Here is a 22,919-nt window from a genome sequence, read left to right as displayed (position 1 = left end):
ATATGAGCTCAGTTTCACTGCCTGTGGATAAAATCCTACTCCCATGAGTATAAAATGTCTTAAAGGAGCCTTGTTCATGCTACACACAGGTTTCAGAATATAAAAGTAGTACAGCATGTAACACTGATGTTATGAATTAAATAATACATAATTATAACTGTTATATTGAGTCAAAGTTACAAAGAATGCAATGATGGCAAATTACTTAAAGGGATACTATAAAAAAAATATGTTTGCTCTTTTTTAGAAATGGATTCAGTGCAGAATTCTGCTGGAGTAGCACTATTAACTGATGCGTTTTGAAAAAAACATGTTTTCCGATGACAGGATCCCTTTAAGTTTGTCTTCATAAAACCATGATCACTAAATTTTAATTAGAAGGGGTTAATATTTCACCTTTAAGAATGTATTTCATAACTCAGTTGAATTACTGCTATTTTTGGAGTATGAAATGAACTGTATTTATTATTAGTTATCTACAAAACACAAAGAATTTGTCAAATTATATTGAATACCAACATATTTCTGTGAATTTTTGCTTCTCCAATAAGCTCTGCCATGAAAGAGTAGCATTTAGTTGCCATAAATAACACACATTGGAGTATATTTATCAAAGAGTGAAGATCACCACAGTCCACTAAAGGGAAATTCAGCCACTCTCCATTCATTTCTATGGGATTTTTAAAGATCTGTTTATTAAAGGGTGAACTTTCACTTTCACCCATTGATAAATACTCTTTTAAAAAGCCCATAGAAATGAATGGAGAGAAGCGGAATTTCACTTTAGCTGACTGTGGCAATCTCTAACTTCACTCTTTGATAAATATACACCATTATTGTGTTCACTGTGCAAAATTTAACAAAATAATTATTGCAACTATATATAACTATATAAATATATTATTGTAACTGTATACAAGTGTAAATAACTTGACTTACAAAAAATTCAAAGAAGATGTTGTTATCAAGATACTGATATTCAAATGAGACCGAACCAGCTTTCTTCAAATGCACAGCATAAATTAGGGAAACCGTGCAGTCATCACTGTTGGACTCAATGTAGTTTCCTCGAGGAATCCAGGAGGAGCTGAGGAAATTTAAAAACAGTTTTCTTTACTGAAGTACCTGTGGTACCTCTTTTACAACAGAAAGTGCAAGTGTAACTGATAAGTACTGGTTTGGATGCAAAATTATACATGTTACTTACATTTACATTGTACTTGAGTCAATTTGCATAAGTACCTTTGTGCCTAGGGTGCAGTGATGATTGACATTGACACTAGCAAAAACTGGATGTACTACCAGGCTAAATCTTGTGGTAATTCCACAGTTCTCCTAGCAAATTGCATCCATATAAGCAACTGATTTAGTCAGCACCTAGTGCATCTGTTCCAAAAAGCAAGTTATGGCAGATGCTTCTTAAGATAAAATAAATGTGTACTTTGCATGACCCCAAGGAAATTGCTTGTAAACACACAAACAACTATTTGGCAATCTCATTGTATATAGTTTTTTAAACCTACTGTATATGCACCTTTTATAATTATAATTATTATAATTGATATATATACATATAATCTAAGCATATATTTTAAGAGTTGCACTGAATAACCAACCCTTCCTTACAGTTAAACTAATAAAAAAGTTAATCAGGATTTTATTTCACTTTATTTTTTTAAGCAGCCAACAATATTTAACAGATCAAGTTTGATTAACCTGGCAATGCATATCAATGTAAGAGCTAAAAAACCTGCAGAATATAACACCTGTAGAATGTGAAGTTTTGTTATATATCTCCAAAAATAACAATATGTAGCACATTATTTTTGCATAAGCTAACATGCCCTCATCTAGCCCTTTTATGATGGAAGTCTAAAAGAGGACAATCTTGGGCTGATTTTTGTGCTATCCTACCAATTGGTCAGTACATGTTATAACCAGACAGTTGAGAATTAGTGGTCCAATTCAGCCAAACAACCTAACAACATGGTCAGCTTTAGACTTAGTAACAGAAATTGACAAATCCAAAACGTTTAGACAGAAAAGCATATACACCCATGGGTCCATATGAAATATTTGGTCTTGGGCACCCTTCCTTGTTTCTCCAAACACCCATGGCCCCAGTTACCAACAGATTACTGAACACATCCCTCTGTTAGTCATATCCTTCAACCCCTGCCTGTGGGATTGTGAATTAAGGGTTTAATCCTCTGCAAGACTCATTTTGTGCCCCTAAGTGCATTTGTGTCTAGGGCATCAAAGCCTATAGTCCTTTCAAGAAAAGCACATCCAAAGTTGTAGTAATGCTGGAAAAATGAATTCGTTTAAATTGGCCTCTTAATTTATCTCTATCCAGTACTAAAATTAAATCTGAAGCAGTGGCCCTGATTTGTTTTGCTTTAAATGAGTTTATCTGCTTCCTCATAACAGATCTGCTGTATAATCAACCACTTATTCATTGAACTTCCACATGTTTCAGTTTAGCAAAAAAGCTTTAGACAACTTAGCGAACATTTTCAGCATGTCTAAATGCATGTTGTGCATTATCATTTTTGTTGTTTTGTTGCTATTGGCTTTTAAATCCCTTACACCATTCAGTTAATAAAACTAAAGTAAAGGCAACAATTAAGCCTACAGCATTACAACATGAGCTGTGGGGTTTTTTTTTTTGTCTTTGCACATAAGAAAATATTGCCATCAATTTTCCACTGGGGTTTTTTTGGAACTTCAACATTTTGCTTTGATTGCTTTTATAGAAATAATAAACTTACTTGACACAGCTATCTGGTTTATTATCTGAAAATTCTGCAGTGTTCTCCATGTAAGTGGCCACGTTGGAAAATCCTTGCGGCATTTTGTCCCATTCATCAAACTTGATTCCTGTTCCTAAAGAATAGGTGCCAGGTTCGCACTTACTGCAAAGCTGGCTACTTATTTCCAGAAACTCTCCCGCAGCACAAGAAAAGGCTGAAAAATAAAAAAATGGAATCATACATTTTTTCCATACCAGAAAAGTTAAATTATAATCATTCATTAAAGTGATTTAAAAAATTGACTAGATTAAATCCAGAGAACACCGAATTTGTGTATTCTTATGAAAATTATCTTGATGTGACCATTTTTAGATAATGCTAAGGACACATGGGTATAAGAAATTTGAGCAGCAAAATGACTGTGCTATATTTATGTGAATAGAACATGACATCTGTACCATTTAGCACTTAACACAGACCTGTGAGTTAGGGCAATAAATGTTATACAGAAACAATCAATACTCATAATTTATGGTGATAGGGTCATTCTAAACTTCTACTGTGTCTTTCATTCATCATCTGCTCAACATCAGAAAAAAGTTACACATTAACAGACAAAATGGCAACATTTCAGTGCAAGAAATCATGTTATCTTGTAACTGCATGATACCAAGCAGAAAATGTCTAGCAATCAGATACATAGGTTTTGTCTTTGTATATTTATAGTTTGAATGCATCTTAACATTTTTCTGAAATGATTGTTCTAAAATATGTTTACTATAAAAGCATGAAAGATAAAGAAAGACACAAAAACACATGCCAATGTGCATAAGAGCTTATACAGTATCACACCATAAACTTTTGATGTGTGCTTGAGCAGCTGTTGAGAAGCTAAGCTTAAGGGTTGTCACAAATCATCAAGCAGAAAATGAGGTTGCCTGTAATATAAGCTAATGCTACAGGGCTAATTCTTAAGTTAATTGTGCTGGTTTCTGAGCTGCCATATACCAATAAGCTAAATTATTTACTAATCAGCCTTATATTGTGATATTCATATTATATACAGTGTTGAGTATATCTGTTGGTTTCGCTTCGCCAAATGATTATTAATTACTGATGCTTATTGTGGTGGTTTCTGAGCTGCCAAATACCAATAATTATTTAAAATATCAGCCTCAGTCTTATATTGTGACACTTATATTATATATATTATAAATAATCAATACATAATCAGTATCTTGTGTGTGGGTCCCTAAGCTGAGTAAGTGACAGTAGCACAGAGCATGTGCAGTGAATCAGTAGAAAAGAAGATGGGGAGCTACTGGGACATCTTTGGAAACACAGATCTTCCCTGCTAAAGGGCTGTGGTTGCCTTGGGCTGGTACAGAAGCCCAAAACATAATGTACAACATTTTTTTCCTAATTTTTTAGTTAGGCTTTTGTCTTCCTTTAACCCTTTTATTACCTACGAAAAACAGTATATGCTTATAATGTTGCTTCTTTGTATCGGGTTCTGTGGAAATTAATGCAAATCATGCATAGTAGTGAAGGAGTTAAGAGATTTTGACATGCTTATTTTGCTTATTTTTAATGTTTTAACATTGTATTCTTGTTTTTAACTAATTTTATTTCTTCCACCTTCCTGGGGTATTCTTTATAAACATGTGTACAGTTCACAGATTATTCTTTTCATCTGATAGATAAATACTACCTGCTGATTTGTTGCTATAATCATGGGTTACTAGATCACTATCACACTTTGCACCTTTACATTAAAATGTCTACAAAAATTTAAATAGTAATCTATTTTAAACCACCCCCATTATGTTACTTATGTTTATAAAATGTGTCCGTACCTCTTTTAAAACTATATTTAGGTTTGGTAGTATTTGGCCATATATTAAACAAATATAGTTTTAAAGCAGCAACATCACTCATATAGTACAAATTTTAATATTCTAAAATACGTTTTGAATATTACTTTGTAATTCCTTTGTAATAGTAAAAGACCATAGGCCAAGATAATAGATTAAAGGCACATTAAAGAGATACTGTCATGGGAGAAATTTTTTTTTTCAAAATAAATCAGTTAATAGTTCTGCACTGAAATCCATTTCTCAAAAGAGCAAACAGATTTTTTTATGTTCAATTTTGAAATCTGACATGGGGCTAGACATATTGTCAATTTCCCAGCTGCCCCAAGTCATGTGACTTGTGCTCTGATAAACTTCAGTCACTCTTTACTGCTGTACTGCAAGTTGGAGTGATATCACCCCCCCTCCCTTCCCCCCCCCCCAGCAGCCAAACAAAAGAACAATGGGAAGGTAACCAGGTAGCAGCTCCCTAACACACGATAACAGCTGCCTGGTAGATCTAAGAACAGCACTCAATAGTAAAAACCCATGTCCCACTGAGACACATTCAGTTACATTGAGAAGGAAAAACAGTAGCCTGCCAGAAAGCATTTCTCTCCTAAAGTGCAGGCACAAGTCACATGACCAGGGGCAGCTGGGAAATTGACAAAATGTCTAGCCCCATGTCAGATTTCAAAATTGAATATAAAAAAATCTGTTTGCTCTTTTGAGAAATGGATATCAGCGCAGAATTCTGCTGGAGTAGCACTATTAACTGATTCATTTTGAAATTTTTTTTTACCGATGACAGTATACCTTTACAAATGCAAGCAATAAGCTGTATTCTTTAGGAGAGACACAGGTTTCTGTCCTCCAAAATGGAGCACAGAGACCTGCAATCAATTCTTTAAATGGCTGATTTTGCACCGTTATTTGCACACTTTTTAGTTGTAAATGACAACTAATATCTTATTGAAAGTGCACATTTCATCTATGGATCTGTTTTATGAAGTAGCCTTGGTATGACATTAAAAACAAAAGGTAATGTATTTATGCAATTATCTATAATATAAAATGGATGATGTATTAACATTTCATGAATCATAACTTAATTAAATACCATCTTGTGATAATAAATGTATACATGGAAATAGCTTAGTAGTACATGACTTCTAGAAATATATTCATATGAATGACTCCTACAGAATCCTTTAGGCAACACTTCTTTGGAGTGAGCTCCAGTTTCCCTGACAACTAAAGAATACCCCAGGAAATGTCAAGTCCACAGCAATCAAATGGTTACAGAATCAGATGCTCAGAAGCAAATATTAAGAGCATTAAACATTAAAAATACAGTTTTGATATCTTAAGCCATATCAAATATTTAAAAAAATTGTATAGGCAGGTCTGGAATGGCAATCTGTGGGTTCTGACAAATGCCATAGGGGCTGCTGTAAAATCCTATAGACAGTCACTATTTATTGGGCTTATGGGGTGCTGTGTGAGCCTCTGTGTGCTTAAAATGTCAAGGCCAATTTTTGAATCCCAGTTCAGACCTGTTTATAGGGCAGTACTAAACCATTAAATTCTAAATTAAGGCATACTATTGGGTACTTACGGTGAAATGGAAGAAAAGGTTTGCCCAGGTGTTATAACCCATAGAAACCAACCAGCTGCGTTCAAACAAGTGACCAGTAAATGCAAAGGAAAGGTTAAATCACTCACTTGATACCCCAGGCCAATGGATCTGTTAGCCGAAAACTGTACCGGCTTCAGAATGAGAACCATGGAGCGATCTCCTTCCAGTTTTGCCCAAGGTGCAGATGCACAGTAGAGTGAAAAGGTGAACTTTAACCAAAACGTGTTTTTTTTTTTTTTTTTATTCGACTGCACATGGAAGTGGAAGAAGACTATTGTTCTGTGGTGCTTACTCTGGAGTACCCTCAGCCATTGGAGTGTTCTGCTAACCGAAGCACTGGCCAGGGGTATCATTTATCAGTGATCCACTGGTGGTGGATAACTGGGGGCACCCCCAGTAATCCAAAAATGTAAATGGCACATCTTCTAAAAGCTCATGAATAAAAACTGCAAAAAAGTAATGTTATATATGACTACATAAGGTGTTTAAGTGGTTTGTCTTACTGCATTCTTTTCCTTTTACTGGGTCCGGCAATCCAGCACAGGCTTTTTCAGGATTGGGTACAGCAACCCTCCACCTTGATCCAGTGCTGTCACATTCTGTGTACTCAAAGTGGAAATCTTCCTGCATGGAAAAGATACAATATTAAGCTTTGTGTGCATGTATTTTGTATGGTGTAGTACAGTGTATGCTACATATTAACAATAAGTAAACAATCATACAAAAGAAAAAGGTAAATATCAGAAATAAGTAAAGGCTATATAAATAATTTACATATGCATACAGTATAATGTCCTGGATGTGAATGAAAACAACTATACAAAATGTTTAATACGTATGAACAAGTGAAAAGTCAGATTTTCATGGTGAAAACAGATATTGCTATAAGTCAGTGCTGTCCAACTTTTGTGGTACCGAGGGCCAGATTTTTTCTGGCCTAACATCATCACTTTAATGAAAAAAATATACTTTAATTGAAATATGTCTACTGTTTTTATAAGAAACCTGACTGTGTGCAGTTAAATTCCCTTCATTTACTTGCCCTGACTGCTGTGGATAGGAAACTTCAGATGGTCCCTAACTGCTCTGCAGGGAAAGGATCATATTTTCAAACAGCATGGGGAGCCCTTCCCACCTTACTTCCCAGAACTCAAGCTTTATTTGTTTGCCTGTAGAGCAGACGACAACCATGTAGAGTTTCCGCAGCAGTCAGAGCAAGTAAATTAAGGGGGGATTTCCCTGCATACAGTCAGGTTTCTTATAACAACAGTACAGATTTATTATTGGGGATAGGTTTATTTTCAGTTAATAAAGTAAAAATTGGATTTTATTTTTACCCTTTTAGACACTCCCATAAACTCGTAATTCAACCCTTGATAAATCTGCCCCTAAGTCTTAAGTGTTAGCAATGCTGCCAAGGTCATGGTGACTGTTTTCAAACATTCTAACCTACAACCTCGTCATCTAGTTCCACTTCTAAAAGTGAAAATGTAGTCTACTACACTGGAGGAACATATTACTGTTTTCCATGCTTAGCACAGTTATCACGGTTTGTCTTATCCATACCAGCCACAAGCACACCAAGAAAGATGTGGTCTCACGCACTACAGTTAATCACTTGATTTAAATTGTATTCACCGCATAAAAGTATTAACATTTCGGCTCATGGTCTGGAGCCTTTGTCAATTTTGGCCTGACTGACCTTGCTTGAACCCCGCCTGTACCAACCCCCGGCCTGATTGAACTTGCTTGAGCTATGTTATTATGAAAACAATAAAAACATTTAAAGATAAAGCCAGCCTTCAGTGAAGTGGGACTGTTAATTCACCTGTTGAAAGAATGTTGTGAGTATCTGAGCGGCTGCTCAAAGTCAGATGTAGGTGGCCAATTTATATTCTATATATTCTATATTTTATGTGAGGCATCATTGTGGGCACTGTGGTGCTCACTCCATAAAGAGTATCATAAAGTGTAACATTCAAATGGTTTAAGACTTAAGCAACTGTCTTAGTTCAAGTTCAAAATGTCATGCTATTAGCATGGCTTTGTTTATGTCATATATAGAGTATGAGGAAGCAGAGCCATTATATGGGTGTGCTCCATCAACCATGACTTCCCTCCAATCAGTAAAATATGTCCCATATTTAACAAGACATTAATCCTTTTAGTTGAGTAGATTCTGTAGATATCCTAAGGTACTTTCATTGTAGCCAGTGGGAGTCTCAAGTTCTGCCCAAAAAACACTTCAAAACCAACACAACACTGCCTGACACATTTAATCCTGGTACCGGTTAATAAAAATACTTGTAAATGAAATACATATAAGGATAAACTCAAGTGATTGCCAAACTTTGTTTAAATTCATTTCAGATTGCAGGAACAATAAGGGATCACAGAGTGCAAGGAGACAGGAAATCTGTTTCAGGAAACTAATAAAAATGTCAAGTAAAGATACATGCATGTTTTAGGCCATGGCATTAATAAGGTAAAAAATTACTCTGACAAAATTTATTTGAAGGGGTGCATCAAAATGCAGGATACAACATCCGGAACAAAGGCACAACATCAAAAAATCAAAATAAATAAATACTCAACTCAAAACATCCATAAAATAGAAAGATGTTTATTGACATTAAAGAGTCAACTTACTATGGACTAAACACTTCAAAATAAACAGCACTTTCCAAAGTGTTCCAGTGTTTTTCAGTATGAGTGCACTGAATAGTTATGTTGAAAATACTTTTGCTTGCTGTTTTAATTAGGAAATAAGTAGAGTTTTTTGTTATGTATTGCACTAAATATGGCAAAATCTGAAATGGGAAATAAAGTGGAACTCTACTTCCTGTTCATATGAGCACACTCAAAACAAATGACCAGTTCACTGAGAAGCCTTCTGTATATACAAGTCCATTCCTTCCTCAGCTGCAACCTGTAGGGCTTGTAGAAAATGAGCAGTTCATTACAAAGAGGGCTTCTCAGTGGACTGATACTAACATTTTGCCCTTCCTTACACCGAAAACTCACAAATTCAAGTTGGGAATAATCCAAACTAGAATTTGAATACAAGATTTATCTACTTTGACCCTGGGAACAACTCGAATTCGACTATTTGCCACCTAAAACCTGCTGAGTTCATGTAGAAGTCAATGGCAGAGGTCCAGTGACCCATTTGAAGATGTCAATAGCCTTCCTGACATTCGAGGTTTTTTCGGAGAAAAAACTCGATTCAAGTTTAGTCAAATTCGATTTGAATTTGATTCGAGTTTTTGGGTCGGTACTATTCGTTCAAGTTTTAGACGCTCAAGTTTTTTCTTAAATAAGATACTATTCGAGTTGTGAGTATATTCGATTTATTAGAGTAAAAAAAAATTCACATAAATTCGAAATTCGACCTTTGATAAATCTCCCCACTAGAGAACAGAATAGTATAAAGGTCCCTGAATGGAATATGCCACTCTTATATCTTATAACATAATGTCACATTGCCAAATGCAAACTTGTTCTCTATATTTTGTAAAAGATTGTATCTGCCACCAACTTTTCATTCCAACTGCAATACATTACTAGAGATTAATGAATTAAGACTATTGAAGGATATTAGTCAAGTCTTTTTGCCTTGGAAAAGAAGTTCTATTAAAACCCTTTTTTTTGCTTCAAAATATTTTTCTGTCCTTGACAATAATGTTAAGTACATATTTAGCAAAGGCCTGTATTTGTAGCTGTAATCTTTTGTTTATAAAGAAAATGTAATTGCAGTAATTTTGCAAGAAGCTAATCTATGAGTTTGTGTCCTTGCTGTTTATTAGATAGTGAAAAGAGAAGTTTAATATATCCCAGTAGGGATTTAAACTAAATCACCTTTTTGGAGGTTCATCTCTTTACAAAATAACTGATAAAAGAGATTTATTTTCATAGCCAGGCCGATTAAATTATATAACATGTGCTTTCAAATGCACACAGACATGCATGTTCAATGTAGCAGGATTTTGAATCTTATTATACTAAAAAAAGAGGTTTTCTTGAGCTCAGTCATAAACCATCACTTTCTGAGTTTTGGTTTGGCATTTTTTCTATTTACAGATAAAAGTGTAACAAGGGCGTGAATTATTTAAGGCTTACAGAGTTAAACAAGGCATAAGCAAACACTGATAAGAAACATATCAAGACACTGATGAAGAGCAAAAAACATCTAATCTGTATAATTAAATGGAAGAAAAGAGACTGACATAAAAATATAAGGTTTATAGAAAACAAAAAATTCTTTGAGAGACACACTCATTTTCAACCCCTCACCTCAGTAATTTGCACCCAAAGTTAACCCTCACAATGCAAATCATTGTAAACATACCCAAAATCCTCAGGAGCAGGCAGCTTCATGCAGGCCAATTAAATTATCATCTTCTATCACTGTATTCCAGCTTCTCATACCATGGTCCCTATTGGGTATTTGTGGCTCCAGAGCAATGATACTATTGGTGGGCCCCTGTCATCCAGCCACACTCAAATTAAATATGTAATAGTACTACCATATTAATCAAGGAAAGTTTTGTGAAAATTTTAATAATCTACTATCTAAAACATATCTGAAGTCAACAAGGAGTTCCATGATCATATAAAGGCACAGACCACAGGCTGACTAATACAAATCATGTAAGTATAAGGTAACTTTAAATATACCCATATTTCAAAGTAGGGGTACGTAATTACTTATAATCTGCAATGCAGTATGTGTGTGTATATATATATATATATATATATATATATATATATATATATATATATATATATATATATATATATATAGATACATATACAGGTATATTTATGCTCTATATACTGTTCTGTATATCTAGTTTTTACTTGGCAGCTTGAGATTAATTCCGATGGATTTGGCAATGTTTAAACTGACACACAGAAGCAAAGTGGGTGCTTTATCAGTGATAAGGTGCTGACTTATCAGCTGAGCTTTCTCAGACACTCTTCTTCTAAAACTGTCAGCAGGCACAATGTTTTCCAAATAGCATAAAGAGTATATAATTGGTATATCCATTCTTTTTAGGTAATTTAGGTTGTTAAACAAAACAATCCATTAGTTTAAGAAGATGTAAACATTAGATTAACTTTTAGTATGTTATAGGGGGGGTATTCTAAGTAAGTGTTTAGTTGTCTTCATTATTTAGTTTGTATGTCTTTTACATTATTAGCTTTTCTATTCTTTACTCTGCTTATTCCCGGCCTGCAATTTAAAATGTTGTCGGGTTGTCTGGGTTACTCACCATCACAACCAAAAAACTGATTGTGAGCATTAAATTGTTTTTGTTTTTCTTATTTTTAATTCCATATTCTGACCTTCTCCAACTGTTCTTCTTCCATTCTGACTTGTAGGGGCACATTTACTATTGGTCGAATATCGAGGGTTAATTAACCCTCGATATTCAACTATCGAAGTTAAATCCTTCGACTTCGAATATCGAAGTCGAAGGATTTAGCGCTATTCGTTCGAATGATCGAAGGAATAATCATTCGATCGAATGTTTAAATCCTTCAAATCGAACGATTTAATCGATCGAACGGAAATCGAACGAAAATCGAACGAAAATTCCTTCGATCAAAAATTTGCATAACATTGATGCTCGGTAGGTTTTAGGTGGCGAAGTAGGAGGTCGAAGTTTTTTTTAAAGAGAGAGTACTTTGACTATCGAATGGTCAAATAGTCGAACAATTTTTAGTTCAATTGTTTGATTCGAAGTCGTAGTCGAAAGTCGAAGTAGCGAATTCGATGGTCGAAGTAGCCAAAAAAATACTTCGAAATTCAAAGTATTTTTTATTCTATTCCTTCATTCGAGCTAAGTAAATGTGCCTTTAAAACTTCTACCCTGAGCAATGCTTTGCCCAGTTTGTGAACTTGCACACTTGCAATTGCATTCATTTTAACACAATATTTGGATTTGGATTCCCTGCATTGCATTGTAATTACAGTAACGCAAGAAACAAGACTCTTCATACAGTCCATATGGTTTACTGAAAACCTTTAATTGCTGTTGAGTATTCAGACCATGGTCTCGCAACCCCTACATGGAGACAGAAACTGCATTTGCTTTGTGAGTCAGTTTGTGGTTATACCCTTGTTTGAGAGCCTACCCATCAGAAGCACATACGGGCCTGAGTAGTTGCTGTACATAACAGGATTAGCATGTTTATAGAACCTAATAAAACACATTTAGCTGCAAGCTAAAACAAACCCCAAGGCTGTCAGGGAGGAAGGACAGGTTAAACTGGTACGTTATTCACTGTGAAAGGAATTGAAAACGACTTTAGAATTGCGTATATGCAATCTGCACTAAGCAAAGCAAAAGCACTGTGGACAGCAAACAAATCATACAACACAAGGTATGATCTATACAAACCTGGGATTTGTATTTTGATAAAAAAAAACCCTAGTATCAACTCTACCCTAAAAGAATATTGCTTATCTTTTAACATGGGCATACATAGCATTATCACTTGTCCAGTCTTGAACCAGAAAGTCTGGTTCTGGTAGGTGCAGTTGTCTGGTTCTGGAAACAATGACTGGCTTGAAAAGGTCTGAAAACCAAACACAAAAAAGTTGTTGCTCCCAAAAATGCATGATTCATTAACATTTCTATTTGGCAGTACTGGATTGTGAGGGCCCTTTGATCATCCGAAGTTTTGGTAACACAATAGACTTAGTTTACTTTTATAATACCTGTCCAGTTCTGGCATTAGCAAAAGTCTTCTATCCTTGATACTAAACTTGTATTTCTTTTAACCAAAGTTTAAGGGGGTTACGAGATAAAATCACTGGGAGGGTGTCAAGTTGTTATGTTTAGCCTTTGATTGCCTTTTCTTGCATTTCATATATAAATTAAGAAACCTTAAATTAATTAACTTTGATTCAAGCTAAAGAAAAGATTAAACATGAGTTTGTACTTGATCCAAACTAAGATGTAATTAATCTTTATTGAAAGCAAAACCAGCCTATTGGGTTTATTTAATGCCAGGCAAGGTCAAAGTGGCCTAGCGGATTAGTCCAGGTGGATCCCAGCCTTAAGCTGGCCATAGACACAAAGATGTATCCACATTTCTAGGTTTGTAACTTTTTTCATAGCATTGTGGTCGGACGTATAGTCGATTAGGTTATAAGATTTCTGTCAGCTAACGATAATTTCTCTGCATGTATTGCCTATCTGACTATATCAATGAGTGACTATCACTTGTATTTGTAGGACATAACGATTGCTGTCACTGCCAGAACTTTGTCTGATTTGTTTTTTTACCACTTTATTTAATCTGAATGGTTTATTGCAGTTGTCGAAAGATTGCGACAGACTATTGTTCGTCGGATATGAGACTAAAATCTGCACGTCCATGACCAGCTTTAGTTAGTCCTAGTCAAGGACAATTCCCAGGCTTTTCTTATTTACACAATATGTCTATAAAGCACCTATTACATTTAGCCCTCTGTACATCTAATTATTATGAGAGGGGTCTCTTGATGTCAGGATGTAAAGTCCAACAATCCAGGAGCTGAGTGCCAAACCCTTATAATGGGTATTTGAGTCCCATTGTAGGAATAAGTCCCAGTATGTTTCTAGTCTCTAAACTCTAAACTATCTAAAACCCCACAATAATATACAACTGGAAACAATTTTTACAAAATATCACTTCTATATTGAAAACTAAGGAGTGTTCTTCTTTTCCTTCTTCAGCCCTCTATCTAGTTCAGGGTTGTCCATCTGTGCGCAAACAAGCCAGATGCAGCATTCCAAATAATTTCTATGGTCCCCAGAGTTGTGAGCATTGCCCAATACATGTAAATATCAGATAATACTCGCAGTTATGGCACTACAACTAAAATTTCCAAAGTATGCTTGAAAGTCTATATGACAGCATTTGAAACCAAAGAAATCCTGTGTCTCATTTCTAGGTTTTTAATTTTTGTATGGTCACCATACCAATTTTAGCATGCCACCTCCCCTTTATTATTCAGGTTTCAAACACTCCACACAAACTGTGTTTGCATAATATAACAAAGTTTCTCATTCTGAGCAACTTTGCTACATTGATACATTTTTAAGGTAATTTGTAAACATATTTGTAAATGTGGTTCTGGATTCAGAATCATCAGGGTAGAAACTATATACAGTCAGACAGATACTGCTTTCAGTTGCAATTACTTAAAAATAATTGAAAAATTTTAATAAATGTATATAAGAAAGCTGCATAGAATTACATTTTCTTTTCCTTTGCAAAAATCTTTAAACCCTAAACTATTAATCATTTAGAACATTAGATGGCAGATTGTAGGTGAGATTTTACATGTTTGAACCTTTTCCAAGTCTTAAAATGAACCAGTGCCAAGCCTGCATCATAACTAAAATGAATAGCTACAAATTTACAAAAATATTGTGCAACTACATTATCAACTAGCTCCCAATCATGTATTTAAAAGGAATGCAGCAAGCAGTACCTTGGCCTTGCCACTACTAGCATGCAGTTTCATATTACCCATCACAGACTGAACTACAACTCCCAGCACCCCCCTACCTGTTGTGGTTGAACAACAGTTAAAAGGACACAGGTTGGACATCCTTGGCTTAGATCCTGAATTAAAAGCAGGAAGCCTCCCTTTGTCCTGCCACAGCAGTAGGATGTGGCCGTGTGATGTGTAGACAAGGGGCACAAATAGCAAGAATGGTTCTGTCCATTCTGTACATTACAGCTGATTTGGTTTGACAGATAAGAGGAAGATTATGGTGGATTAGGAGGGGGTTTGATGGGTGGGATGTATCTGATGGTGCTTTGTAACAGAGCTGGCCTGATCATTTGCAAATCTTTAAGCAAATATCAAATCAGTCACTTGAAACAATTTGCTACATTGTGTCTCTGGCACAATGGTAACATCAGAATAGCCAGGCCAATGAATAATTTGAACATGTGAAATAATGTGGTATTACAAGCATTTGCCCAAATAGAGGGGAATGGAGGTAGTAGTTGTCATTGTGTTAGGTATTTGCTTGCAGCTGGCAGAACCTAGCCCTGTCTCAGCAGTGTAAACATGGGCAGGTATCTAAGGTTGTAAACAGCACCTGTGAGACATCTGCCAAACACAAGGCACATTACACATCACACAACAACAGCAAGTTAGGGAATGATTGTGGCTAATAAGCTTAGGCAAATCCAAGCCTCACCTCTTTGCAAGTGGGAAGATTGTCCAGAGCTGTCCCCAGGAGCAACTGCAGGCTGATCACTAGGCATCCGCTCCAGCAGAAAAACCCCATCATCCGTAAGCACAGGGAATCGTGCAAGCTGGGCTGTATAGAGGCTGCTGAGCTGGGCTATTACTGCTGAACGCTGTCAGCACTGGATCGGGATGCTCCTGCTGCTTCACCTGCTGCTCACACAAATGGAACAGGGACAAGCCGGCTAGTGATGTCACGAGAAGGTGGAGTCACAAGCAATAAGGGGGGAGGAGAGGGGACTAGGGCAGCCCAGTCATGATATGAGAGAAGGGCAGTATATATTAGGCTTTGGCACTTCTCCAGCAGAAAACTGGAGATAGTGCTACAGAATAGACAGCAGATATTCTGGGAAAATATGGAGCGAAGGCAGATTGCAGTAGGATTGGATAAGGGGCAGAGAGCCAGGCATGCTGGGGGGGGGGAGGGAGATAGCTGGGAGGAAGGCAGGCAGCAGCTTATTGCACAGTCCCGGTCACTAGCCATGAACATGAATGAAGTAAGGAAAGCAGTGATTGAGCTAGTAGATTGCATGTTGTACTGCTGCCTGTTTGAATCAGATCTAACCTTTTGCTGTTGCTATGAGTTCTGTGGATCAATTGAGACTGAATTCTACAAGTACCTGTACTGTAATCACTAAGCTCCCTCCAGCCCAGGAACACAATGCACATATGGTTCCCGAATAGGGTTGCCACCTTTTCCGGCCTTCCTATATATTTTTGTTCTTTCCCTATTAATAACATTGGGATCAGCCAACATTTTTACTGGTCAGGCCGGTAAAATACCAGCCAGGTGACAACCCTATTCACGAACAAATTGCACACTCCAATGGAGAAACATCAAGCGCGACATGACGGATGTGGGAATACCCACTACACTACCAGAGAAGCTGTATAATGCAACACATGCAATATAAAATACTATTCAAAACCAGGAATGTCCCTTTAGTACAAAACATGGTAGCTTTATAGATTTGTTAACCCTGTTTTCTTAGATTTGCACTAGCAACCCAAACAAAGAGGACTGTCCCAACCAGGCGAGATTCTGTGACCTGTGCAGCCTGAGACAGACTTCCACTTGCCAAATCCCACACTTACAATTTCTGTTCTCAGCACTGTGTAATTGTACTCTCTATACCAGAAGAACAGTATAACTGAATTTCAACTTTTGAAGGAGAAAGAAATGCCCATTTACTTGGGGGTGCTAAAAGTTAGGCACCCCCAAGTGATTGTATATACTTACCTGACACCCTGGGCCGGTGCTCCTATCAGGAGAAAACTGCTCCAGCCCGGGGATTCTTCCAGCAAGCACCACAGAGTGATCCGTTTCCTTCTTTCTTCGAATTTGCCGGGCAGACGCATGTGAAGTAGAATGAAATAGACGACTTCTGTATCAACGTTCAGCTTTTCGCAGTACTGCGCATGCGCACCCACGCAAAGAAAGAAGAAGAAGGAAGTTGATCTCTCCATGGTGGAAGATCCCCAGGGGTCTAACTACAGAGGAAGCAGACCCTGCAACTGCAGGGGTGTCCTGGAGGTATAGGGACCCCATAAGACCCCGATTAATAGTCAATTTCAATAAATATTGAATTTTTTTTAAATTCTAGACTTTTTGGGGGCTCAAAAATAATGTGCTAAGTAATTGCTGTGGGCTGAATAATATATAGTTATGCCACTGCCAATATCAAAGCAATACTTTATTTGCATATATATTTAACAAAGGATACTCTATTTGGAAATATACCATTATAGTTACTGATATAGCAGTCGATTGTTGTATTCATATTATATCAGTTTTTAACTGTTTATGGTCCAAGATAGCTATCACTCCAGCCTTTAACCAATTGACATCTATCTCTTCCACATACAGGCACCTCTAAAGTACTCTGTGATCTGCTTATATCGAAAAAATATAATAAACAAAAAAAAAATCCATATGCTGCTTATCCAAGTTCCATGATCTGTATATATAAAAACACCTAACCTTTGGCCTCGTTAAATGGTCATGGAACTTGGTGACCTATAATATCCTAATGTTTTACAATAGGTTGTACATTATTCCCTATATAAACAATGCTCATTAAAGTCATCAGTTATAATCACTGCTTAGTGCTGTCAGTAAGCCCAGGTCACCATGAGCATGTACTCTGAAACATTAGAAAAGAAGACAGTTTTGTAGGTTTCTTTGGAGCCACAGATCTTCACTTAAAACTGGGGTTTTAAAAAACCCCCATGAATTCGAAATTCGATAATCTGCCCCTTAAAGACAATTACAAATATTAATTTATAAAGTATTATTACTTATAAAAAATAAAGTATGAATTAAACAAGAAAAGTCATGACAAGGTTACAACTTTGTCAACAAAATGGCATTAAACAGAACTTATAAAAAAAGGAAAAAAAAGAAAATTTAAAAATGTGAACATACAAGTAATTCAGTATAACCACTGAAGTTAAATAAAACCACTAAGCAGTTTTTAAAAGTCTAATCCATGCTGGAAATGCAAACACAATTCTGACTAGCTATTACTGGTAACTGCAATTAGCATCTATGTTTGTAAATCAGCCCTAGAATTGAATTTAAAAACATTAAGGGGGTGATTTATCAAGGTTCAAATTTGAATTTTTGGCACATTTTTCAATTCAAATTTTTTTGCACAAAAACTCAAATATCTGGTATTTATTAAGCAAATAAAACTTGAAAAATCGAAAGTAAAAATTGACATCTAAAAGCTGGCGAGATCATGTAGAAGTCAATGGGAATTGTCCTTGGCAAAATTCAAGCCATTATTTAAATTAGCATTTTCGAGTTTGTAAACTCACAAATTCAAGTTACTTTAAGCCTATAAATTTAAAAAATTTGAGGCATTCAAGTTTTTAAGCCTATAAACTCAAAAAATTTGAGGTATTCAAGTTTTTAAGCCTATAAACTCAAAAAATTTGAGGTATTCAAGTTTTTTCACGATTGAATTCAATCGAGTTTTCATAAATAAGTAAACATTTGAGTTTTTTTAATTGTTTATTCAAATAAGAAAAAAACTATTTCTGATAAAAAGGTCCATAAGTGCTAATTGCAGAGCTCACTATCATGTATACCATTAATAAACATACACATTAAACTGTTCATTAATTCATGTAGTAAATTAGAATTCAGATTATTGATCAAAGAGTGTTGTGAATATGTACAACAATTCTCATGTTCTTAAATAGGAACACACCCTTACTCCTGAATGTAGCTGAAACTTGCTAAATGCAAGAAACCTAGTATACTCTCTCATCATGCAAAAATGGATTTTCCATGATTTCCATTATTTTACAATTGTATGGAATCCACAGGGTGTTAGCATAATTGGATATATTCACCCTCCTTTTTGACAACACCTAAGGTGAAATGGGTGTGTACCTGGACACTTGAAACTTCAACATCCAAAGGGTGTTTTATCTTGATGTCCAGGAACATAAAACAAAATGTATTTGTATTTGTAGCTCTTCATCTGTGGGATTCCTGCAAATAGGCGCATTTTGGTTGCATAATGTTGTTTTTCTATAAATATGCAGTATCTGAAGGGTTTTGGTAAATTTGGTAGTACAGTATGTTGCCAATCTGCCACAGAAAGAATATTTGTTGTACAGTGCACCTATATATACAAATGGATCAGGTTTTTTAACAACCCACTTAACTAAACACAGAGCAACACAACATACACTTTTTTTTACACTGTAGTGATTGCTCTGTACCTGTACAACATATTGCAAGGTTTGAGATATAAGGTGTAATTTACTATGGCACAGCATAGGGTTGGTGGTAAATGCAGGACTTAGTTGCAGCATGATTTGTATCTAAGTGAAAAATTTATATAAAAAAAATGATATAAGTCCCAAAGCTTTCTTTGAGTAAAAAATATTAATTTATTGAAGTACATTTTAAAAGAATTATAGCTGGTACATACTACCCCCCATATCCCACCTTACGCGTTTCGCACCCTCCGGCGCTTAGTCATAGGTGTGTCTATCAGTAGGGGGTCATTCACAGAATTTAAACCCAAGTAGTCCCACCCCTTTCTTGTTTAAAACCAATCATGGGTCACAGGCAATTATCCCTGCTTAATACTCTTTAACCCATAATGTTTCTTGAGGGATGTATGTACCAGCTCAGTAATATAACAATTTATATCTCACATTGCGTACAAAACTTTCTTTAACTTCACAGTTTATATAATTGGTTATTACACAATGTTATTTTTAACAGTATTTTTCATATAAGTTAGTTAATATCTAGCCTTGCACAAATTCCATTCTTGTCAGCCTTATATCACATGTATATGTTGTCTCCATTACAACCGTTTTCATAGTAAAATCTTATAAATAAGTGTATTCTTTTTCATTATACATATTTAGATATAACATGTCACGTCAAATTCATGATTTAATCCCAGTGGCAACCGCGTTCCCAGATGAAAAATCCAGTACACTTCTCTCTTATGTAATAATTTCTGATGATCCCCCCCCCCTCATTCCTAATCTCACCCTCTCTATTCCCTGTATGGAGAATTGATTTACATCCCTCCCACTGCATAACGCAAAATGTTTAGTGACATTACTCTTCTCTACCATTTTGGGGTTCCTAATCTGACTCAAATGTTCCCTCGCTCTCTCCTTCAGTTTCCTACCAGTACATCCGACATATTGCTTGCAGCACTTCAAACAGGTGATCAAATAAACCACAAATGCAGTGTTGCAGTTAATATATCCCTTGATTTCAAACTCCCTTCCTATTACTGTAGACTTGAATTTTTTAGACACTTTCATATGTGTACAGGTAACACATCTGCGACTACCACATTTGTAGCTACCCACAGATACCAGCGGTCCCAAATCTTGTTTCTTAGATTCCGTTTTGAACAAACTAGGTGACAACATGTCCCTTAAGGTGGGAGCCTTTTTGGGAATAATATTTATTCCTGGGCTCAACACCTTAAAGAAGTGTTCATCACCATAAAGAATGGGCAAAAATCGTTTTATAATTCTAGATATCTCAAAGAATTGTTTACTATATCCAATCTAGAATTATAAAGCGATTTTTGCCCATTCTTTATGGTGATGAACACTTCTTTAAGGTGTTGAGCCCAGGAATAAATATTATTCCCAAAAAGGCTCCCACCTTAAGGGACATGTTGTCACCTAGTTTGTTCAAAACGGAATCTAAGAAACAAGATTTGGGACCGCTGGTATCTGTGGGTAGCTACAAATGTGGTAGTCGCAGATGTGTTACCTGTACACATATGAAAGTGTCTAAAAAATTCAAGTCTACAGTAATAGGAAGGGAGTTTGAAATCAAGGGATATATTAACTGCAACACTGCATTTGTGGTTTATTTGATCACCTGTTTGAAGTGCTGCAAGCAATATGTCGGATGTACTGGTAGGAAACTGAAGGAGAGAGCGAGGGAACATTTGAGTCAGATTAGGAACCCCAAAATGGTAGAGAAGAGTAATGTCACTAAACATTTTGCGTTATGCAGTGGGGGGGATGTAAATCAATTCTCCATACAGGGAATAGAGAGGGTGAGATTAGGAATGAGGGGGGGGATCATCAGAAATTATTACATAAGAGAGAAGTGTACTGGATTTTTCATCTGGGAACGCGGTTGCCACTGGGATTAAATCATGAATTTGACGTGACATGTTATATCTAAATATGTATAATGAAAAAGAATACACTTATTTATAAGATTTTACTATGAAAACGGTTGTAATGGAGACAACATATACATGTGATATAAGGCTGACAAGAATGGAATTTGTGCAAGGCTAGATATTAACTAACTTATATGAAAAATACTGTTAAAAATAACATTGTGTAATAACCAATTATATAAACTGTGAAGTTAAAGAAAGTTTTGTACGCAATGTGAGATATAAATTGTTATATTACTGAGCTGGTACATACATCCCTCAAGAAACATTATGGGTTAAAGATTATTAAGCAGGGATAATTGCCTGTGACCCATGATTGGTTTTAAACAAGAAAGGGGTGGGACTACTTGGGTTTAAATTCTGTGAATGACCCCCTACTGATAGACACACCTATGACTAAGCGCCGGAGGGTGCGAAACGCGTAAGGTGGGATATGGGGGGTAGTATGTACCAGCTATAATTCTTTTAAAATGTACTTCAATAAATTAATATTTTTTACTCGAAGAAAGCTTTGGGACTTATATCATTTTTTTGATATAAATTTTTCTATAGTTGATGGCCCTTTTGAACTGGGGCGAGTCCCGTGGGCTTGGTTTGATAATAATATGGACTCCCGACTTTGTATAGAATTGTATCTAAGTGACACACAAGTTAGGGGACATTTAGAAGGCGGACACCCATGTGTATCCCCCCATCCACCCCTCATAAATATAAAGCTGTCAAACACAATTTTGGAGCAAAAAGGCATGCAGCAATTTAGAAATTGCAATGTACAAGTGTGAAAAGCACATGACGTTTTGCCCCCATTTTTGTACAAAGTAATTTACCCCAATAATGTATCATTAAAGCCTGCTTTATTTGTTTATTGTTTTATATTATTTGTGTTTCGGTCTAAACGGCATAGCTAGGACTGCTGTTATTCCTGTTTCCATTATTCTACTGAGAGTATATACTAGAGGTTTTAACTTCTTTATTTTAACTTCTTTAGTTGAGTATAGCTACTTTTTTTAAGGTTTTCTTAAAAGATTATATTATTTAATTGTGGCTTGAATATGCATATGCCACCCCCGTTAACACAATGTCACAGATATGTTCTAAATGCTACATCTTTAGTTGATGTGCAGTATCATAATGGAAATGCATTTTTACCAGATCTCTCACACTAATAAATCAAGGTGCAATGCATGCCAAAGGCATCAAAAGTGCAATGGTGCAATGAAGTATAATTGTTGATCACAACCAATGAAATGATTTGTGTAAATCTCAACTGAAAGTGATTCCAATGAAAAGCAAACTGGAAAAGCAGGTTTCACATACCACAACTCATTGTTACAACAGAAATTCTTGTTGTGTTTCTTTTTAAACCACTTCAATTCCAACAAAAACTGACACTAACTTTAATGAATGATTAAATAAAAGAGTTACATGGAATGTAAAAGAAAGGAAGACTTAACTCTTGTTGTAATAAGAATGTAAGTCACAAATGCCACTGTTTGGCTCTCATCTTTCTTTACCCCACTCCCAGTTTATACTAATGGCACAGTTTTCCAATGGCACAGTTTTTTTTACCTGTGTTTTCACCCTAGTGGAAAAAACTATATCCAACATATGTAATAAAAGGCACTAAGCGGTAACCCATAGCAACAAATAAGATGTTTGCAGTGCTGGGCCAGGCCAGTCGGAACACCTCCCACCCCTAACAAGCTCCTATTCACTCGC

The 22,919-nt window shown here is 35.9% G+C and overlaps 1 protein-coding gene across 2 annotated transcripts in view; it reads right to left on the bottom strand.

The window, feature by feature from the left end:
* Window positions 1-15,707, bottom strand: part of elapor2.S (endosome-lysosome associated apoptosis and autophagy regulator family member 2 S homeolog) — a 77,367-nt gene extending 61,660 nt beyond the window's left edge. Inside the window, exons 1-4 of one of the 2 annotated variants that reach the window (XM_041588469.1) lie at window positions 15,458-15,707; window positions 6,749-6,869; window positions 2,772-2,967; window positions 940-1,087 (exon numbers count right to left, since the gene is read on the bottom strand). In XM_041588469.1, the coding sequence (XP_041444403.1) occupies window positions 940-1,087; window positions 2,772-2,967; window positions 6,749-6,869; window positions 15,458-15,550 (558 nt within the window). In that variant the 5' untranslated portion in view covers window positions 15,551-15,707. The remainder of the gene's footprint in view (window positions 1-939; window positions 1,088-2,771; window positions 2,968-6,748; window positions 6,870-15,457) is intronic. The other variant, XM_018255742.2, reaches the window with a different exon arrangement.
* Window positions 15,708-22,919: the final 7,212 nt, after the last annotated feature.

The sequence above is a fragment of the Xenopus laevis genome, chromosome 3S, assembly GCF_017654675.1.
Source record: "Xenopus laevis strain J_2021 chromosome 3S, Xenopus_laevis_v10.1, whole genome shotgun sequence".
NCBI classification, from domain to species: Eukaryota; Metazoa; Chordata; class Amphibia; order Anura; family Pipidae; genus Xenopus; species Xenopus laevis.
This window is presented reverse-complemented; position numbering and strand designations above follow the sequence as displayed.